This window comes from Cyprinodon tularosa, unplaced genomic scaffold, assembly GCF_016077235.1.
Source record: "Cyprinodon tularosa strain WSP-4 unplaced genomic scaffold, ASM1607723v1 ctg445, whole genome shotgun sequence".
NCBI classification, from domain to species: domain Eukaryota; kingdom Metazoa; phylum Chordata; class Actinopteri; order Cyprinodontiformes; family Cyprinodontidae; genus Cyprinodon; species Cyprinodon tularosa.
In genome coordinates this window covers 220,160-243,274 of record NW_024039169.1, presented here as the reverse complement: position 1 = coordinate 243,274, position 23,115 = coordinate 220,160, and the positions used below count along the sequence as shown (strand labels likewise).

General features: G+C 42.5%; 1 protein-coding gene across 1 annotated transcript in view; it reads left to right on the top strand.

Annotated features, from left to right (window-relative positions):
• znf219 (zinc finger protein 219) overlaps nt 1–22,329 on the top strand; it is a 30,739-nt gene extending 8,410 nt beyond the window's left edge. Inside the window, exons 2-5 of the mRNA XM_038300286.1 lie at nt 8,318–8,402; nt 8,576–10,874; nt 10,979–11,125; nt 19,909–22,329. Coding sequence (XP_038156214.1) covers nt 8,585–10,874; nt 10,979–11,125; nt 19,909–21,092 — 3,621 coding nt within the window. The 5' untranslated portion in view covers nt 8,318–8,402; nt 8,576–8,584 and the 3' untranslated portion in view covers nt 21,093–22,329. The remainder of the gene's footprint in view (nt 1–8,317; nt 8,403–8,575; nt 10,875–10,978; nt 11,126–19,908) is intronic.
• The last annotated feature ends 786 nt before the right edge of the window (nt 22,330–23,115 follow it).

Below are 23,115 nucleotides of genomic sequence, written 5' to 3'. Positions count from 1 at the left end.
GAAAATCGTTAGAGTTGAAAAGTCGAGGATTTTTTTTCGATTAACCGATCAATAATCTTTAAAGAAAACTACAACATTAAATGTTGCAACAAGAAGGTTCCGGGTTCCATTCCCGGAGGGATTCCCGGCCCGGGGTCTTTCTGCATTGAGTTTGCATGTTCTCGCTGAGCATGCATGGGTTCTCTCTGGGTACCCCGGCTTCCTCCCTCAATCCAAAAACATAACTGTTGGTTAATTGGCTTCTCTAAATCCTCCTTAGCTGTGAGTGTGTGTGTGAATGGTTGTTTGTCCTGTTTGTCTCTGTGTTGCCCTGCTATAGACTGGCGACCTGTCCAGGGTGTACAGGTGAGATAGGCACCGCCCCCCCTCGCAACCCCGACTGTGATCAAGGGTGACAGAAAATGGGTGGATGGTTAAATCAGGAGAAACTCAAACTTTTCCATTTGAGGAGTTCTGGAAAGAGCATATTAACAGACGATAACACATTTTTTATCTTGATTTTAAAATGATTTTATATATATATATTTTTACAATCCTGGTGTAGCTACTGCTCTAAGTGGGTTTCTCTGTCAGTTACAGGCATGTTTTAGAGTCTCTACCGTCCAGTTAACGATTAATCGATTACTAAATGATTAGACGGTTATTTTAATAATCGATTAATCATGATTAATCCAACAAATTGTTTCGGCCCCAGGTAACGCCGAGCTTTAGTAGCAAACTTTTCCATCATTGCAGAGCTCGTCACTAAATGGCACACATAACGAGGCCTTTCAATTTCAGCTTGTCTTTGTTTCGAGTGGACAACTTCTCATAGTAGACCTTGTTCTTAGTAAAAAAAATAAAAAGAATGGAATCATACTTTAAAAATAACCCTATTACATAACTATTTCTGTCAAAGGATCTAAGACATATATATAGCTTAATGCAGTGCGCTTCAAGCAAAGTGTCACTTAGAAAGAGAACACAGGCTTAGTAAATTTCCCTAGAGTGAATAAGGAATCAACTCATTATTACAGTAATGTTCGTTTTTTTTTTCTTACGTTGTAAGGAGCAATGTTCTTTATCAGGTGTCTGATTTATGTGGTGCACATAGTGGTACACTGCAACCAGGGGGTCGTTTTGTAGGCTCCCCAAGCTTGGAGCTGTGTTTATTAAAAGCTCTCATGAAAAGATTTAAAATGATTTGGAAGTGTGTCCTAATCTGTCTTGAATTGATTGACAATTCCTTGGATCGGTTTGGATCTATGATCAGGTAGGTGTTTGTTATGTCTCATCTCTTCCCTTTATTTCTCTTCCCCTGAGCCCAGCAGGAGATCTTCAGTGTGAGAACTTTCAGGGAGACCACACTCATATATTTCCTTGAATCCCCCCCCTGCAAAGGCTTCAGTCTTTCAAAGCCAAATCTGACGAGTCAGTCAGCCCTTCCCACTCAGTGGTTCACAGTCAGCGTGGCCCTTGTGACTCGGAGCCACTGTCTTGTTTTTTTCTGCTGAGACACTGTGATGTTTTCAACGTTCAGATTCGCTTGCTCAGATCTGGCGCTTTTGCGACTTTCCCAGAACAGTGCGCTGAAGCTGCAAGTGAGTGTCATCCTGTCTTCCCCGCCGGAGGAGGAATTCATTCAAAAAACAGAGGAAGCAAAAGCTTGAGAGGATGTTAAGAGGTGAGAAATGAGAAATCAAGTGCAAGGGTAAAGAGGAATTGAACCAAAATATAAGACAGTGAGACAGTGTTTCATCAAGATTTTGCTCACAAAGCTGACCTTCAGATGAATAAGAATGAGTCAAGCGCATACAGAAAGTCCCAAGATGACCCCCACACCAGTTCTCAATAATTTACTCTAAACAGTGTTTAGTTTTGTTGTTTTCACACCAAAAAGGGACAAAAAGGAACATTTTCTGCACTAGAAACCTTCCAGTCACATCTTTAAAACATTACTGTCGGAGACACAGTGGGAGACTCTCATCCTTATCGCTGGTGAAGGGGGGAAGAGGGAGAGCGTAAGCCAGGAAAAGTTGAAGTGAAGCGTCAGGGGTTCAGGGAAAGGTGAAATAAAGGAAATGAATACCGTCTGTGGAGAAGCTTGCCACGTGACCACACAAGGAAGAAACAGGGCCAGCTTGTACGGTACCTCACAGAGAACAGTATGCCTTCACTTCCTTTCTTGGTCCCTGTTCCTTTCTTTTGTACTCTTTTTCTCTTGTGTGTGTGTGTGAATCTGTTCTCACACCAAACGCTATCCTCAAGGGATGCCTTACCTGATATATTCTATCTCTCTGGAGATGATATCAAGCAATACATGGAACAAATGACCTGGATGGATGAACCTGGAAAGATACAAGGCTTGGACAAGTATTCCCAAATTATGCATATTTCTCTCTAACACAAGGAAAAACATAAAGAAAACATTTTAAAATGAGGATTACTTACAAAGGGGAAAGGCCAAAACCAACCATTCATAATATAAAAAGATTTTGCCACACTTAGAGGCAACATTTGCTCTTCAATAACTGGAAGTGTTTTACCATCCTGTGGAAGAATCTTGGTCCACTCTTGCCTGTAGATCTGTCTATATTCTCCCACAGTTGAGTGTTTTCTTTCAGTCATTTTGTATTCATATCGGTGGGTCTCTAAAGGACATAATACCTGGACTTTGACTGAAGTGTTGCTTTCTAGTTCTTTCAGCCTACTTCAGGCTGGCTCCATTCAGGAGGAAGTTAGGCCTTGATGTGGCAAACTAAAAGCCACTGTTGCAGCAATGGTTAATTGCAGGTACAGGTATAATGGACATATTTCTTTCAGCTCTAAATTCCAGGAGGATCATCTCATCTATTGGTTTTCCCACATCCTTCTTTTAATTACATGCTAACCTAATGGCATCATTGTTGCCCTGTCCTTGTTAATTTCCTTTTGCTGACATGTGCATCACCTCTATATGTTCATATATATATATGTATGTATGTATCTCTCTCTCTCTCTCTCTCTCTCTCTCTCTCTCTCTCTCTCTCTCTCTCTCTCTCTCTATCTATCTATCTATCTATCTATCTATCTATCTATCTATATACGATATACATTTTATAAACATAGAGCTTTAATTGATGGATTTGATCATTCAGGAGAAGTGATATGGTGATAAACAGAGCAGCAGGGTTGACAGGCGTTCCCTCTGAGGAGCAGAGGAGTAGATAATACAGTCTACAGTTTTTCCTAAAGTGACTTGGGCATTTCCTTCTTCTGTTTCTGGGAAAATCCTCCACTATACATTTATTTTACAATTTCATTGTGGTTATAATGTTTTCAGCATATAGTCAGGCTTTTTCCTTTAATCAATGCAATCATTGGAAAATAGATTTTTCCGTTTTACTCAGGTTAGCTTCGGGTGACATTAAAAATGGTTCAATGCATATAGATGGGGGAAAAAAAGCAAGACCAACCTGTAAGGATTCACATTGGAGCTGAAACCATGAATCAAATTAATAGTGATTAATCAATTATTGATATAAGTGTCAATTACTTTGGAAATTAGAATGAATTACTAAGTCTAATGGTACACAGACTCTGAAAATGCACTTAATGGAAAAAATGACCCCTTCACAGCAGTAAGACAAAACTACAAAAAATGTAAATATGTTCCATTAAGGATAATAAAATCCTATTTATATGTTTGTACACATGTACTCATACTATAAATGCTCAAGCCATTTAATTAATAATTGAATTTTATGAATCTCACACTGGAGAAATTCACCTCTGCATTTGACCCATCCCCTTGCAGTCTGCGGGAGTTGGGGATCGACTCAGATCCTCTGGGGGCCAAGGACAATACCCTAATCACTAGGCTGCCACTCAACTAAAATGTGCTATAAATGTTTATTTTCTAAATTCCAAACAACTTTGTTATTCGTATTTATTGTGTTCAGTTTTATCTGGGAACGGGCGTTGGGCACGGCAGTCTCAGAAGAGATTCCCAGACTTTGCTCTCCTCACAAAACCTCCTAGATCATCCCCCAGGTCTCCTCCCAGTGGGACGGGCCTGGAACAACTCCTGAAGGCATTCACATTCTATGTCAGTTTAAGTGTCTGTGGATCAGGTTGCTGAAGCTTCCGCCTCTAGCTGTTGTCCGGTCCTCTTAGAACCGGACCCTCTTGGTTCCCCCTGCAGGTGTTGGGTCTGTCTGTCTTAGGAGACCCTACCTTGGGCATTTAAGCCCTCTACCATTGCTAGTGGCATCAGCTGTAATACATGGACTTCCAATCCTGACGCTGTTGGTTCGAGACCCACCTTAGACTTTGGGGAGGTGGTAGTTTAGTGGTTAGTGCATAGAGCTTTGAATCCTGAGACTCTGAGTTTGAGCCCCACAGGTTGCCAGGTTGAGCCAACGCTACACTTAGCTGGCAGCCTTATAAAAAACAAAAATTATAAAAGCCTGTGAGCTAATCCAGCTCATGAGGTAAGTCACCTGTCCTGTAAAAGGGAGGTCTGGGTTCGTATCCCAGCTTGGGGGAATGAGCAAATACCCTCAACCCCACACTGCCTTGAGCAGCGCACAATGACAGCCCACAGCCATAAATAACATAGCTTAACAGGAGGGAAATCTTTTTATTTAGAAATGTTAATTCACTGACCTCTCTCTTTTTAGATTATAATCGATTAGTTAAAAAATTAAGTGATAGATGAATTAGATAGAAATTAGTCGATAGGTACAACCCTATTCCACATGCTCTTGGACAGTATTGTATGTTATCTCTTCTTAGTTTTTTTATTCCTTTTTTAATTAGTGCTTTCCATATAAAAGTTCACAAACACAATTATACAAACCATTACTTGGCTATAAATGGCCGTTTATATTTCCCAAACCCTACCAATGTGAGACACATTCATGGTCATTAAATGATAGCTTAGCTGATTTGGCACAACTGCCCACACACATCGTCAAAAAAGCACAAAGTGAAAGACTCTCACGCCCTGATATTTACATTAACAACGGGCAGCTTTCTGACACGTACCAACCTGCACTCACTGCCTTCGCTATAATACTGTTGGTATTTAGACAGTGTCATCTAAACCTCCCAAATATAAACTTGCCTGAACATATTGCACCTTCGCTCTGTTTGGCAGCTACTTACCAGCAAAGTCATCGCATGAATCAGTAACCTCCCTTCTTCTCTGCACAGAACTTTGGGTCAGAGACGGTTTTGCGAATCCCCCCCCATGAACATGTGCTAGACTTTTATACCAATGTGGTGTTGGGGGGGTTATCAGTTACTTCAGTGCCCACAAAGTTACTCTACAATTATTATAATGACAACATCACTGCAATGCTTAAACCACCAGCACCGGCGCTTTTAAGCTGTCATTACCTTCTGTCATTACACTCCCACATGAATGCTGGGAATTTCTCACTGAAGTGAGAGATCTTTGAGAGTGCGAGAGAATCTAGCCAAACAACCCCCACACCCTTACCCCATCAGCATGTGTTTCTTTAATGTGACGGGCCAACATAACATCAGGTAAATAGAATGATATGTAAATAAAAATCTGATAGCATTCTGCTTGCTTTATTCCAATGTCTCTAATCGACAGCCACTGAATGCCACAAGCACTGAAAAGAGCAAACATGATGAAGATGGCAGTCTGGTCGGGTGTAACGAAAACTTCTGGCCAGCAAGCTCAATCTGTTTTAAAGGAACCTAAGGCTCTGTTCACATGGAGATGAGATTGGGCGAATCTATAGAGGTGCTTGAACATTTAGAAGGGGCATTCGCAAAGACCTGGTGTTTTGGTAGAGTGAAAAAGGTCAAAATGCCAGTTTCTGGTATTCATGTGTAGAACCGTGATGAAATGTAACATCAAAGTTTATTAGTGTAAAATACTTTTGCGAGGCCCTTTATCAACATGTGTTGCCACCAGGCTGTTCACATAAAACCCATTTAGACTTGACACAAGATCCCTCTGTAGACTTTTTAAATGTAATTTCAGCTGAAACCCTTTGTCTTCCTGCACAACAACCTACTGTAGGCTTCCCCGGTGCAACCTGCAGGTTGAGAGTGTATTACATATGCCAGTAATAAGAACGATTGTGTCTCCTGACCATGTCTGGAGGGGCATTAGTTCCCCGGTCCCTCCATGCATTCCGTGGTTCATTTGCACCTTTGTTGTTTCTGTCTCTGCTCCACCCGATTCAATCTGATTTCTGCCCCTCCACTGGCCTCGGCCCTCCCCTTCTTGTCCCTCCCCTCTTCCTCCCTCCTCCCCAGCCTTCCCTGCATCCTTTGCTGCACCTTATCGCCCTCTCTCCATCTATCCAAATTTTCTTTATTGGCATGACAGGGACCGGTGGTTGGCGACAGCCGCCGTCACGGTGGAACAATGCGCTGCGATGCTGATTTTCATATGATAACAGCATCAGACCCAAAACTGCAGAGATCTACGCATTCAGCTTTCTTTTGCTTTTTGTCCTCTGTCTGCTCATTTTTTTCTTCACCTGCATAATAGCTGTGTTTGTTTTTTAAAAGACTATATAATCTCATATTATTGTGGCACTCTCTGCTAACCTCTGCTCCAACACGTCTGTCTTTTTTAAGCACCTCCCTCCACCCCAGCACCGTGTTGACAATCAAATTAAATCATTTTCATTCCCATGGCCTCTGACAATGTTGTTCTGAAGCTGCCCTGTTTGTAACAGCACTGTATATATCTCCCCGTCTGCCTCTTCTCTTTCTCTGTGTCTGCCTCCCTTCTCATATTTTTTCCCCTTGCTCTTCGCCATGTTGGCAGGGCCCAATCTACCAGCTGATATCAGCATTCCCTGGCACTCTGCCAACTGGCAACACTGCAGGAGAGAGAAAAAAATAGGGAGAGAGGGAGCGAATGAAAGAAAATTAGTGAATAATAGACGGCGGGAGGGTGCGAGAGGATGAGAGGGGGATGGGAGAAGTATGAATCAGGGAGAGAAAGAAGAGACAGACAAGAGGGGGAATGGAAGATGGGGAGAGAAAGAACAATAATGGTGGATTAAGAAAGTGTGTGCTATGTGTGAGTGTTCATGTGATTGATATGGGGTGATATCCCTGTGAGTCATAGCTGAGCTAAAATGTCAACTGGCTACATGAGAATCTCTTTTGTCATACAGCCTCAGCGGCACACACAGGCAAACACACACGCGTCCTACAAACACATATATGATCCCGCCGCCATTCCAATGCCCACAAATCTGCCACACCTGCGAGCACAGATGTTCCATTGTTTTTGCCACATTGATTTATGACCTTTTGTGTTGTTGTGAGTGCATTCGCCGCTCCTCTACTGCACCGAAAGATGGGCAAAAAGCTTCGCCTGCATGTGCAGAAATCCAGTCAAACTGCTCTGCTATCCAAATTATTTTGGGGTGTGTGAGCAAGAGCTTGCCAAAAAAAAAAAAAAAGGCTCAATATGCTGTATATCACACTTCACATTTTAGCTGACAGTGTTAACTCGGATGACAGTCGCAGTGCAGTCAACACAATAGTAAAAACGCTTACATTTGTAAATTACCTAAACAAGTCGCCATGACTAAGCAAAGTATGGGTGACTGCAACCACACCCGTTCGGAGGATTCAAGAAATCTTGCATCGCAGTGAATGCATGCTCTGTGTGCATGGCGTCCAGATTTAAGCAGAAAAGGCTGCTACTGGATGTGTGTACAGGAAGGGTGTGTGGGGAAGTCAAAACACTGCGCGCCCATCCTGTTTGGGACAGTCCGTGTCCTGCAGTGGTGCCCTTAACTTCTAAACAGACGCACACACACGTACACACCGCTGCGCAGTCACACTCCGGCTAATCATCCCATATGTGCTGACAGTATGCGGCAGAGTCCCGCGAGCACATGTAGGAGGAAGAACAGGTGCACACCTGTTACACGTTGAAGTGTATGCATGCACCCACTCAGGCTGGGGAGTAAATTAAGATCAAGTCATGAGCTTCTTTTATGTAGACACACTGAAACACATTTAAACCAGTGAGCAACCGTGTCTGTCGTTTTGTGGTTGAAAAAGGGTGATGGAACGAGTTCAAATGCCTTCATTGTAAATTGCTTTTAATCCTATTCTGAAAAAAAAAAAAACTGGCACCTCTGGTTTGATGCTCAGTATTTCAAATCAGTGCCTCCTCCTCTTACATGAATTTACCCAAAGCTTCTAAAAATCACAAAACTATGAGGTTTGTTTTACGGCTGAGCAAGAAAGCAAGCTCAATTTTTATATATTTTTTTTAAGTTTGACATATTTCTGTTAAATAGTTTGTCCACTAATTTGGTATATTTACTTTTGTTGTCCCCAGGAAATTATTGAAGGAGGCTGCCTCAGAAGAGTATCCGCCCTTGGCCAAGACACTAAAGAATGGCATAACATCACACACACTGCTGGTAAATTTCTACTCCTGCCTTATAGACCAGATGTATATGTTAAAGACATACAAGGACCAACATTTAGAAAGCGAAAAATTAGAAAGCAGAAACTCAGTTGGAGATAGAGGGGTGGAAGTGTTAGGGTGAACAGTTTTTCAAAGATATGTTATTCTGGTTTTGTTGTCTTTCAGTGATAGAGGATGGATTCTCCACCAGAGTGTGTTTTGTCTCTTACATGTGAGCAGCCCCAGTCTCCGCAAACGCTGCCATCTCTTGACCACAGCCCTCAACCATCCTCTCCTTTACCCGACAGCCCAGTTGTACTTCCGATCCCTAGCCCTGAACCTTCCCCACAGAGTCCAGACACTACGCCGTACTTCCCCCTCTCTCCCTTCCCCCTCCAAGAGGTCAACAATAATGACTGCCTTGATCTGGATGGTGAGGATTGCGAAGAAGAACTAGATGGAATTCCATCCCCAACCCCAGCAGTGGCTTTGTTTCCAGGTGGAGGAACTCAAGACGTAGGATGCGGCCCAGGTTTGGATTCTTCCCCACCAGACACACCATCAGCTCCGTTCCTCGGGTATGGCGCCCTGGAATTGGCCCTTTCTTCAGGACAGGGAGGAAACTGCAGTGATGAATTAGATCTCCAACTGTTCCAGAAGGAAACTGTTACTAGGGCCATACCTGGGGCTGGAGGGGCCTCACCTGGGCCTGCGCTCAGGTTTCCCTGTCGTGTGTGTGGGAAGAGGTTTCGATTCCAAAGCATTCTCTCCCTTCACGCTAGAGCACATAGTTTGGACCGGGACCGAAAATCTTCATCGCTTTACAGCACTAGACCTCCCTCATCTTCCCTGAAACAGCACCTAAAAATACGCCAGAACCATAAAGATTTTCTCTCCAATCACAGAAGTGGCTCAAATCAGCGTTTACTGCCAAAAACTCTCATCCAGCACCTCACAGAGGACGAGAATGTGAATGGAGAGGATAAAGGTTTGGATGATGATCTGAAGACAGACAGGAACCCAAACTTTTTACTGGATGACAGCACACCCTTGACCCCTCCACTTACAGAAGACCCTGTATCTCTAACTTCCCCTTATTCTTCCACTGGCGAGGGCTCATCTGTTGCCACTGCACCTACATTTCGCTGCCATGCCTGCAAGGGGAAATTCCGCACAGCTTCAGAACTGGCGCGTCACGTCCGCATCCTCCACAACCCTTACAAATGCACCCTTTGTCCTTTCTCTGCTAGCCAAGAAGAGAGTCTGGCATCTCACTTACAGGAGTGCCACCCGTCCCCCGATGCGTCTGCCTTGACATCTACCTTCAACTGCAGGACCATCATTGACACACCAGTGCCCACACCATCACATACCCCCGCCCCTACACCAAGTAATCCTCCGATTACATCGGCTGCTGGAGTCCCTTCCTCCTCCTCACTGCCAGCATTTCGCTGTGATACTTGTGGCCAGAGATTTACCCAGTCCTGGTTCCTGAAGGGACACATGCGAAAACACAAGGATTCCTTAGACCATAAGTGCCAGGTCTGTGGCCGTGGCTTTAAGGAGCCTTGGTTCCTTAAGAACCACATGAAAGTTCATCTTAACAAGCTCGGCCTCAAAGCCGGATTGGGACACCATAGCATTCTCATGAGTGCCGAGCAACAGTCCAAGGGCTCTGCAAGCACTCACACCCTCAACTCTTTGTACTCAAGCCTGCTTATGGCCCAGAGAGGAGGCGGAGCTAGAGGTGGAAGGTCTGACAGAGAAACTGGGGGTAGGGTTGATATGAGTTTAAGCAAGTCTGCCATCCTGGGATATCTTGGATTGCCCAGTGATGGCAGTGGGGCAAGTTGCATGGAAAGACTTCAAGCAGCAGCTCAGGTGGCAGAGATGGGAAATAGTGATGGAGGAATTGGTGGAGGCAGCAACCCTGGCAATAGAGTGGGGGGAGCATCGAGAAGCACAAGTGAAACATCAGCTATTTCAGAAGGAGGGGAACAGGCGACTTGGTGGCAGCTGGTTGCTCGTAGCCTGGCTGTGGCTCAGCATCAGCAGAGGCCACAGCAACGAGGACAGCAGCAAGGTCAGCGAGCTCCAGGTCGAAGTTCAGTGATCACAGAAGCAGACCAAATCAGGGCCTACCGATCCGGCCTGGATCCCAGAGCAGAGACAGGAGCTGGGGGACCTTGGGAATGCCCGGACTGTGGGAAGCTGTTCCGCAGCCTACAGCAGGTGGTGGTGCATGCTCGTGTCCACGCTCAGAGGCCACAGAATCGTAGCACCAGTGAAGAAGACGGGACTGCTAATCGTAGAGGAATGGGACTAGGAAGAGGAGGCAACAGTGAAGCAAGACCAGACTCCCAGCTTCACAGCAGTGGATCCCAGCAAACAGGAGATATAAGACAGGAATCAAAGCTGAACAGTGTTGGATCTCAGCAAACAGGAGGAGTCACCGGCTTTCACTCTGTTATATCAAACTTCAAAGGTATCACATCTGCATTTGTTTTTTGCTTGGTCAGATATGTTGTGTATAGTTTGACTTTCTAAGTATTGTGTTTATATTTTCCTCACTTTTTTCCTCTTTTCAAGGTGAAAACGGCTTTGGAGCAGTCTCCTCCATGCCCTCAGTTCCCACCAGGGAGCGAGTGCGTGGCAGAGGGATCAAAGACTGCCCCTACTGTGGCAAAGCCTTCCGCTCTTCCCACCATCTCAAAGTGCACCTGAGAGTTCACACAGGTGAGACGTTACTGTTGATTTAATAAGCTACTATTCCCTTTTTTCCTTCAGTAATCCCTGAAAAGCCTTTTTTTAAGTCTTCTTTATTATTCAGAAATACTTCTTTATAGTTCTACCTCTTGACTCCAGAGAGCTGACCATTGCTAATCATAGATCTCCACTGCAGGCAAGTGAGCGGCTCCAGAGGAGCACATATTAACATTAGCTTCTAAAGAGAAAGTGAAGCCATGCTAACATAGAAAAATGAGAAATAGTTCATTTACGGAGAACAAGTACTGCCATACTCGTAAAAAAAAAATAAAAAATAGCTAAATGCATGATTTACTCACCTAATTAATAGTTTAACAAATTCATTAATATATCATTAAACAAAACAAAATGAAAGAGGCTGGATATTTGCCCTGTTTTTGTTGTTAATTTTTCACAGATGTGAATTTATTAACAGACAGCTCAAAATGATGAAAGGTGACACTTTTAATCAGAATATTGAGTATGTCAAACTTCTGAAATATTGATTCGGTTAGTTCAGTTATAGCAGGGTTTGTTGACCAATGTCCATCATTTAGATGTTAATGAAAAGGAGAACAGTGCCTCCAAATCCGAGACCATGGTCTTTAGCTGGAAAAGGGTAGAGTGCTTTCTCCGGGTTGGGGAGGATGTACTGACCCTAGTGGAGGAGTTTTAAGTATCTTGGGGTGTTATTCACAAATGAGGGGAAGATGGAGCGGAGGATCAATAGGCTGATTGGTGCAGCGTCTGCTTTCAAGTGTGCGCTGTACCAGTCTGTTGTGGTGAAGAGAGAGCTGAGCCAAAAAGCAAAGCTCTCGATTTATTACTTTCCTACCCTCATCTATGGTCATGAGCTTTGGGTCATGACCGAAAGAACGAGATTCCAGATACAAGTTGCTGAAATGAGTTTTCTCCGTAGTGTGTCTGGGCTCTCCCTCAGAGATAGGGTGAGGAGCTCGGCCATCCGGGGAGGACTCAGAGTAGAGCCGCTGGTGAAGTGTTCCAGGCACGTCCCACCGGGGGGAGGCCAAGGACACGCAGGAGGATGCCTCGGAGCGCCTTGGGATTCCCCCGGAGGGGCTGGCCCAAGTGGCTAGGGAGAGGAACGTCTGGGCCTCCCTACTGAAGCTGCTACCCCCGTGACCCGACCCCGGATAAGCGGAAGAAGATGGATGGATGGATGGATGGATGGATGGATGGATGGATGGATGGATGGATGGATGGATGGATGGATGGAATGGACATTAGGTGAAAAAAAACAGAGAGCTGTGTCTTCCAGCATAGTCTCAAGAACATGGAGGAAAATCCAGGATAAAGGAAGTAACTTTAGGAGAGATGGACAGGCCTGTTGGAGGTCTTCAGTCCATCAGCAGGACAGGTATCTTCTCCTTTTGGAATAAGCCCTACAAAGTGAACTCCATCAGGCAGGAATGTATGTTCCTGACCAAACCATAAGAAACAGACTTTATAAGGATGTTCGAAGGGCTTTAGTCAGACTTGTGCTAAATGTTATTCGCTAGAAAACACTAGAATTGGCAGGTTTGCCCTGACCTAATCCTTATCTGACAGATGAAATTGGGTGAAAAGAAGCTGAGGTGACCCTCACGCTGTGTGCAGGATTGCTTTACATGATAGGTTTGGTGGTAGACGTTGTATTGGTCTGGGTAGGTATAATCAGAGAGCGAGGCCCAGACCCGTAAAGGACTACCAGTTGAACCAGGACTGCCATCAGGTATCAGGATGAACTCCTCCGACCAACAGTCAGACCCTTTATCAGTGCAGGGAGTTCTGGGTTCATGATAATGCATAATAACACCTGTCCTCATGTGACAAGAGATTACAAGCAGTTTATGGAGGACAGAGGTGTTGTAGCACTGACTGACCTAAAATCAATCGAACATTTCTAGAACATCCCATTTAGGTCAATTGATATTACCCGGTGGCATCTTAGACTGTCCAGGAGCCCAGCAGTTAGCTAGTGAGTGTCTGGAAAGTTAAAAAAGGACCCAGAACATCATCTGTTCAGCAGCCCTTAGGGGGCCATAGAAAGTACTCAGTACAGCAATGACATTTCAGCAAATTGAACCAGCCTGCTGCATCAGTTGTCAGTGACATTATATTAATCCCTCTGAGGGTTAATGATTTTCATCAAATGATGTGGCATCGCTACGTAGCTAAGACACTATCCGTTTCATAACAGTATGAATATCCATCTGATGAGTTTTCCAAGGTGTTCCTTTAAGTTTCCAAGAATTGCTCATTATTTTCCTTAGCCTTTTCAGGTTATATATATTTATTCCCTCACATAAATATCTACAAAAATATTTCACAACCGGCTGGGCAATATGGCTTACAATAAAGCCTCATTTCAAATCAGTTAATCAATTCTTTCTCGTTTTGTTTCATGAAAGCTAATTACAAAATCTTGCTCTTAGAGAAAATCATCCCTTCTGGGAGTTGACCTGAATTCAAAGTGCAACTAACAGCAAAGCATGCTTGTCGGATAAGCTGGCTGGCCCTGCTGATGCAAACAGTGAAAATAAGTTAGCAGCTAGTGGTGTTATACATTTAGCCTGATTGCTAGTTTTAAGGTTACTTTTTAGGAGTAAAAACGAAAAGGCTGATGTGAACTACGGAAGCCTGAGGAGCATATTTTCAGAGGATTTGATCTTTTAAATGCCAAATTCTAATGAATGGATAAAACAGATTTAAGCTCAGAATTGGTTTCTTTCTTTTAATTCTTAAAGGACTATTTATCTTCTTTCCTCAAATGTAGCTTACCTCACAGTTTTCTGTGATCTCAAAAATTGATGGGATAGTTTAAAAAAAATATCGATTGTATTTTTATATTCAGTTACATGGTCAAGTACACACAAAAAAAAAATAATTCAATATTTAAAGTGGTATCTCTGTGGTTTAAAGGGGGCAAGGCAGGTTTGGAGACCACTGAAGCAATTTACAACAGCTAAAGATTGAAATATATATGCCTTATAGTACATTATTACATTTGGTAAGCTATTTATTAGATGAGTAATTAATTATTTAGGAAAAAGGATTATCTATATATATATTATTTAGTCAGAATTGGCATCTAAACCGACTACTCCTTCTTGCCTGCACCTTCGGCTCTGCTACAAGTAGATTTTTTTTGACTGATTATTGAAATACTGATGGTTTTTATGTGTAAGATAAAATGATTCAGTCTAATAAAGGACAGAAAATCTATGGAGCTTGGGGTAGAGTCATTGCTCCTCCACATTACAGATGCCTCCTGGTCAACTCTTCGGGAGGTGTTCCAGGCATGTCCCATTGGGAGGAGGCCAAGTGGAAGGCCTGGGACACACTGGAGGGACTCTGAGCTGGCCTAGTGTCGCCTCGGGGTCCCCCCCCAGAGCAGCTGGATTAAGTGTGTGTGGATCAGGATGTCTGGGTATCTTTGCTTAGACTGCTGCCTCCGCATCCCGGACCCGGATTGGCGGAAGAAAGTGAATGGATGGATGTATGTAAGGTTTGAAGGGACAAAAAATGTTAGTTTGTACAGAGCAGTGGCTGTTACTGCTCTCTGAAACAGTAGAGGCTCAATTGTGCTAATTAAATCCAAACATCATGTTTTGCATTAACAAATCAAATGAAAATATCTGGTGTGAAGCGCTCTGAAATAATAAAACTCCAGAAACCATGGCAAGAGTTCAGCACTAAACGATTGGTCTGTCTGAGAGATCTCTTTCCCTCTCCATGAGGAAAACCTCCTCCTTGTCTGGTCACAGTCAGTCACAGTCAGCCTATTAGGTGGCCCCTAATAGGCCACCTAATAGGTTTAGCCTCACAGAAAGTGACGTATTTTGGCTTGTCTTGGCGGAGGCTCAAACCTAAACAGGGATTTCTCAAAGAGGCTGACAGGCAGCGTCCTGCTGCTACAGAGCGAAGGGTAGATGGTGTCCAAGCGCAGAATAAACCGCTGATTGATGCACAACATACTCACAAAATCAGGCACATATCTAATACAGTTTGATAACTACATATATGAAGTTTGAAAATGTATATTTTACCAAGAATTTTACTAAATTTATAGGGGAGGTTTAGCCTTCCTAGTATTCAATGAGAAATCACCACTGTTACGTTATATACTTCTCTTAAACTCTTACATATATTGAAGTGATAAAGCCAAAACACTTAATGGTAAAGAGATAGTAGCACATTGTCGAGAAACCAACTTTACATGTTCAGGCACTGAAATGTTTCCCTTCACAGTTTTTTCTCCAGAATTGTGGTTCATTTATCTTAGACCATTAACATGACCCTGAGTGTCAGAATCCCCTCAACATGATGCTGCCACCGCTATGCTTCACTGGGGGAATGGTGTGTTTTCCACCAGAGTTAGCTGTTTGCGTGTAGAACTTTACTGCCTTTTACACTCTTTAGACTTTAGGCTGTAAAAGAGTCAGCAAAATTTGTTCTGCTTTCCAACAATTTCTTAGTTATATAACACTTGAAAAGAGATACAATAAATAAAAGGTTGTCTATGAAACTGTAAAATGTTTCCCTTGGTCTTCGACTTAAATCCTAATAACATATGCAAACACCTTTTTTTTTTTTTTTACCTGCAAGCCAGGAGAAAGCCCGGGGTGTCAGAAAATATTTGCAATCCAATGTAGCTTAAGGCCCCGGTTTATAATTATCACTGTCTCGCTACTAACACAGGTATGCAGGTTTATAATATAGAGGGAGTAAGGGGCTTTTATTAATAGCAATCAGGTACTAAGAATAAAAAAAGACATGCAGCAACTATCTTGAGGTTGGAGAATGAGCCCCAGGCATCTGAAATGACACCTTCATGTATGGAGAGATGCCAGATCTACCACAACACCAGATCTACAAGAAGATGTTTGCTTCGTGAGTGTTACTTAGAAAAAAAACCCTGGCCTCTCTTACAAGCGTCTCACTTGCATTGTAAATGGATGATCCATATTCATGCCCACTACAAGCATCTCTTAGTTTCCTTTTGCCAGATAAAGCTTATTAAAATGAAAGACCCTGTTGTCCATTTGTGAGATCCTCATCAACTGTTAGCTGGAGCAGCTCCAAAGTGCTCTTTGTGAATTCCTCATCCTATTCTCACCATCATTACTCAGAACAAAGTCCAATTGTGAGCTGACCCTTCATGTATGCTCAGCGTTTTTATGTTATGTGGATAGGATCTTTTACACTTTTTCGTATGTAATGGGTATCCTGCTGTTGACAAGCAACTTGATCCTCTGGTAAACCCAGCTGAGGTATTTTAACAGTTATGGAACACTGCCATCTTCCTTCTAACTGGAAAACTACAGCTCCAACCAACCACACTTTCATAAAAAAGCACATATGACTGTGATCAGAAAACATGTAGCCCCGTAACGATGACTGTTAAATGCTTTTGTTTCTGCACATATTGCTTACTTTACTCTATAGGAATCCAGCTAATGATGATTGCTCTTAAGTAAACTTTGTTGCTCAATACATTGTCTTACAAATAATTTTCCCTCATGAACTTTTTCACACTACATCATAATTTAACAACGAAACTCACTGCATTTTAATGGTAAAGTATTTTTTTTTACACAGATGTTAAAACTTGCATTTTTATTAATACCCTTTCACATTGATGACTTAAGTAGAAAAAAAGTGCTGTAATCCACTTGTCAAAAACAATAAAACATTTTTAGAGCATTGAACATCCACAGCACTTCCTACTCGATGATCTGAACATGCTAATCCAGCCATTATGCACCGTCCAATTAAACCCACACACTGCATAAGGAAAGCAGGAATCAGAAAAGCACAGAGTAACCAGGTCTTGGTCACTCTGAAGGAGCTGCAGAGATCCACAGCTTTGGTGGAATTGATCAGACTGAACAGCTGTTAGTCATGCATGTAAATAATCAATGAGAAACAAAAAAAAAGTCATTTTTTTCCCACTTCACAATTATGCAAAAATGTATCTTTAAGTGGAAATAGTTTTGCAAAGCACTATAAGCTAGATGCTGAATATTTTGTTTCTTACACAGGCCATTGATCTTAATGTCAGCTAATTTATTTTTCTTTATCTACAAACTTTCGTTTACCAATTTAAATGAAGAGTAATGAAGACAAATTGGAAACCTATGATGTGAAAACAATGTTACTCATTTCTTAACTTTTTCAGAATGTGGAGAAAACTTTTTTGCCTTCTCAGACTCCTAAACTGCCCTCCTCCCAGACACCCCTTTTAACTCCTCTAGGGCAGCGGTCCCCAACCACCGGGCCGTGGACCGGTACCGGTCCGTCGGTCATTTTGTACCGGGCCGCACAGAATAATTTATCAACGATCAGAGTCTAAGTGATGTTTTATTTTGAAAAATATAAAAAATTGCGGTATTCTCTCCCAATTACATCAGTCGGTGCATCTGTGCCTCTTGACACAGGTTAAGACTCATCCTATCTATAACATCCTATCTTTGTGAAGCGGGATTTTCTGCGGTTACAGCGACCAAAACAAAGCTACGGAGCAGACTGGACATAAGGAGCACACTTCGTGTGTCATTGTCTCCGATTACGCCTCGATGGGACCGGCTTGTTTTATTTTTATTAGGGCTGCAACTAACGATTATTTTAAAAATCGATGAATCGGCAAATTATTTTTTCGATTAATCGATGAATCGGACACAAAATATTTTTTTTATATTAACCTCTTTATTCCAAAATAAACATTTTAGACAGAACAAACAAGCACACACGTACAGGTTTCTCATTAACTGTACTGGTGCAATATGAAAAATAAATGTTTGTGTTAAAACTATGCAAACTTACATGAGAAATGTAGCTGTACATCCACAAAATATAGGATACTTTGTTTCATAAAGCGCAAAAAAAGACATTTTTGTTTTTAAAAGCCCCTAAGGGGTTCAAACAATAGGCCCCCCCCCATTTCAACAAATGAGTTTTTTTTAGACTAGAAGAGTTCTGCCTTTTAAGACAGGAAAGTATAGCAGTTAAAGTTGCTACTTGAGAAAATACTAAACCATAGAGATAAAAATAGCCCTGTGATTCAAATTATAAATTGTATTTGGAATAAAAATGAGAGAACTAGGGGTGCTAAAAAACACATCCTCCAAAGACAGATATTTACATGGGAATGTGGCAGATAATTAATTGACATATTACTGATCTTGCTGGATTTTATTCTGCTTTACTTCCATAAATTGCAGGATCTTCTTTACTTTATCTTTGCCAGAAGATTTAAACTTTAAAAGCCTTGCCCTCATAATTTGCAAATTAATTTATTTATAAAGAAAATATAAACGCTGCTTAAGCTAATTCAAATGAAATTAAAGGTAAAATAAGTAGCCAACCTTATCACTGTCTGTAACCTACTAACAAGCTAAGGAAAGCATCAGATGAGCTACCTGTAACTTACGTTTCCCCACTTTAAAATGAAACAAACATGGTTACTCATCCTGCTGATGAGCTCTCTTCACTGCCATTGAAGGCTCCAACGTGTTTTCTTTTCAGGTGCTGCGTCATAACAGTGGTGCTTCCGTGCCATGCTCATTTGTTTTTTACAAAAGTTGCATGTTACGACTTTTTTCACTTTACAAAGCGCAGGCTATTTTAATTATTGTGATCAATTTGCGCCGTCAATCCCGGGGCATGCGCGCTTCATTTGCAGTCTGGACGCTGAGGGTAAACTCCTCACTAAAATCCTGCGGCTCGGACTGCACGCTGAGAGGGATTCCTGTGGGAGAAGGAGAAAGGCGTTGGGATGGGGGAGGCGCCCCACGGCAGCAGCTGCCGCTGGAGGACAAGAGTAGGAACGATACATGCTTTCACGTAAGAGTCTCCAAAAGCCGCCAGTGACACCGTAAAAAGTCGCCAGATTTGTCGCTAGTCGCTTTTTAAAAAAATAGTCGCTGGAGGGGTCTGAAAAGTCGCTGAGTTGGCAACACTGCAACTGCGGCGCTGACTCGCTCCGCCATATTTTTTTTTCTTCCCCGGGATGACGGCGGCGGCGGATGACGCATTAATCGCGCGACACAACTAATCGATGATTAAATTCGTTGCCAACGCTTTTAAAAGTCGATTTTTATCGATTTTATCGATTCGTTGTTGCAGCCCTAATTTTTATGCTGTTTGTATTTGATTTTATGTCTGTCGTATCATTTTGCTTGATCGTATTTACCCGCCCGGCCAGTCTGCGCGAGGGGTGGGGTGTATTTCAATACAATCAAGTAAAAAACGGTCCAAAGGAGAGACCCCTGGTCCTCCTCCTGGTGGGACACGCCTGGAACACCTCCTAAAGAAGGCACCCAGGCAACTTCTGAAACTCCTCTCCTCTTGATATGAAGGAAAAGCAGCTCTACTCCAAGCCTCTTTTGGATGGCCAAGCCCCTCGCCCTATCTATAACATAGTGCCTAGTCGCCACGTAGAGAAAGCTCATCTCAGCTGCTTGATCTGGGATCCTCCTTTAGTTGTGGATCCAGATTTCATGGTATTAGGTAAAGGTAGGAACGTAGGCCAAGCAGTCAATCGAGAGCTTTTCCTTTTGGTTCAGCTTTCTCTTCATTACAACAAACTGGTGCAGCATCCAGATTATAAGGGAAGTCTATTGACTCCATTCTTCCCTCATTTATGATGAAGAAGAACCCAAAATACTTGAACTCCTCAACATGTGGCATCCTCTAGCCTGAATAGGGTCTCTTTCACTAGCTTCTAGCTATGCTTATTTTTGTATTCAGATTTATTTTGTTTTTTCTTGCAGGTGAGAGACCCTACAAATGCCCCCACTGTGACTACGCCGGCACTCAGTCTGGCTCACTGAAGTACCACCTCCAACGACACCACCGGGAGCAACGCAATGCCTTATCAGCTTCCTCCAATTCCTCCTCTGGCTCCACTTCCAGCATCCACACATCTGGCACCCCTGGACTAGTCAAGCAGCGTCGTTCTCAACTCAACCACAGCCCAATTAATCGAGGCACAGCTGATATGCCCACTTCGCGGTCCGGTCAGCAATCCTGGCTCCTGGGCCTTCCAGACCAACGTGAGCATCGTAAGGCTCTGGCAGCTCTACGGGATGTTGACCTGGAGACCCAGTACAGGTATCTGTCTGGGGTCATGGGGGCACTGTACCAAGGAGGAATGGAAGGAGGTTGGATCAGGGGATCCCCACCACCAAAGACTGCTAAAGTTTCCCGGCGTAAACCTCTCACGACTAGTCGAATGGTTCAACCACAAAATGATAACGATGAGCAAAAGCCATCAGCTACTGAGGGAGGGTTTGAGCCTTTGGATCTTTCCCGACGCACCTCCCCCAGCCATGGTGGGATAGAGGAGAATGAAGGCACTAGTGCAGCAGAAGACGGGGTTGTGTTTGGTGTAGATGGTGAAAAGGATAGCTCAACAGGGGTCAAACTTAGCCAGTGTTTGTTCTGCCCTTTCCATACATCATCAGCAGAGTTGATGGCCATGCATATCCAGGTCAACCACACAAGCAAGTCCAGGCGTAAGAGGGTCTCCTCTACTCTCCTGGATGACGACAGAGCCCAAAGGGCCTCCAAGCCACGAATGGATACCTCTGACCTTGATCCTCTTACAGGATGGAGGCACGTGAGTGAGGATGAACCCTTGGCCCCTGTGGGCCACTGGTCCTCCTCTCAGCACTATATTCCAAACGGTCACCCTGAGGATACAGCAGATCATCAGTGGGATGCTTCTTATCATCAAGACTCGATGTCCTCAGCGACCAAGAATGTAAGAGAGGATCCTGCTGTCAAGGAAAAGACAGCGGAAGAGAAAGAAATGGATATGGAATTTGAAGAGAACATGGAGAGCAGCAGCGTGGAGGATTTGCAGGATCAGGATCTGAGGATGTCGCTTGACCTTTCACCACCTGTGAGCCCTAACCGCATGGCAGAGGAGGACGAAAAGGTCCTAACAGATTAAAAACGCCTCTGCGTTTTCAGCTGTATATGTGATGGAACTAAAAAAGGGAATGTGACAAGAAAGCATCCCTTCATAATTTAATTTATGAGAGAACATAGAGTCTTGAAGAAAAACAGAGGGGAAAAGAGCTGCTTTAATGTTCCTTCTGGTATGAATTGTCTATTTTCTTTGTAACAGTTTAATCCTCTAAAAAATACACTAATATCCCTGTAATATCTAAGGAGCATGGACACAACTTTTCAGATTTTTGTAGGCCACATTTTGTATTCTTACCCTTCCAAGAATAACTCCAAGCTTGAGGCTTTTCAGGATCATGTCCTATTCAACAAACGTCTACGTCTACTACCATCATTCCAGAGTCACAAACCATTGGATATACTGTTATAAGGGCAGTGTATTCCTGACTAGTACAGCGAGTGAGCTGAACAGGTAACTCTCCTGACTGACCCCTGAACAGTTTAATGCTGTCAGCTTCAGCTTCCTCCTCAATCAACTGAAAATTTTAAGATATTTGGCATTAATTTAAGGCATGAGGTGACTGTTTCCTCGTCTGTGTATCACTGCCTTTTTTCTCGGCTGTTTATTGATTACTGTCCTAAAAAAACTCTGAAAGGAAGGTTTGTATTTTTATTTTATTTTTTATGTCGTTGGTGTAATCAGTTAGTGCCTGTTCATGTACATGTTGTTCGAAAGAGTCTCTGGTGTCACCCGGGTCTCACATAGGTTGCTCATTTTATCGGAATATACAGTTTCAAATGATTTAAATACAATATATTTGTTAAAAGTGGTTCTAGGGTGTTGTGAATAGTTGTAAAAGAAATGCTACGTCATAGCGTAATGTTCTCGGCACAAACTGTAGCTGGTTTGTGGCTCATTTTAAAAAGTATTCTTTTTTTTTAAGTAGGCAATGATGAAATGTTTAAAGACCACAAGATAGAAATGGGTCGGCTTAGAATTCCCTACTCACAATGGAATTGAGGTTGAGGTCCATCGTAGTGAACGAATAATTAATCATGGGTTTGTTTTAGGGCTGTAGGGGGGCGATATTGACCTCTCTTTCACAATCAGTTGGCACATTGTTTCTAAAAAAAATTAAAGGTGTCACAAAAAAGCATTTAGTTGAGATAGAGGGTAGAAAAGGAGAGATGAATAGAATCGCTGCCAGACAAGACTAAATTCAAGAAATAAGTTGTACTTTTGGGTTATGTCTTTTAGGCATCTAGAATCCTTCTCTTTTTTTTCTGTAAAAAAGGAAAAGACAATGGTAGGAGTAATTATTAAAACACTAACACATGCTTAGACATCCCAGTAGTATATGTGTAGCTTTTGTAAAGACAAGAAAAGAAAAACCCACAGACCCTTTTGTTTATTTTCATTTCAAGATGCTTACAGAAAAAGGTTATCAATATAGGTATTATTGATTATAATGTTTGTGAGCTAAGACTAGTTGGAATGTCTATACAGAGCACTGTGCAAGGTTTGAGTTCCCAAAGTAGTTGTTTTTATGTTGACTCTATCAATAGACCAAACTTTTTGTTTCTCCATTGGCAGTTTTTATTGTCATTTAAATGTGTAAGTGTTTGGTTTGAGTAAATTTACCCCATCAATTAGCAAAGAGAAGCAGCGTAATCAAAGTTTAAGAGCCTAAATCATTAATGCTATAAAGCGCTAACTAAAATAATATTTCAAAGATTGTGAATACATAGCGAATAGATAGCACTGGTTGAAGCATACTAATTATTTTGTTATTTGATGGGGTATAGGGCTTTTGGAGTGATATCAGAGCAAATGTTGGCATAATTCTGCATCAGCATCAGTACGCATCTACATTAAAAATATAATACCAGATATTTCTAAAGAGTTTTCTAAATATATTTTGTGTTTACAAGGAGGCATCAGACATATTTGATCCTACACATACATTTACAGTGGATTATATTTTGACATCACACTTATGCCATGGCGTTTTGTGCGTACAGCAGTGAGCGGTAGTGATTATTCTAACACTAGCTTGCTTCTTTGT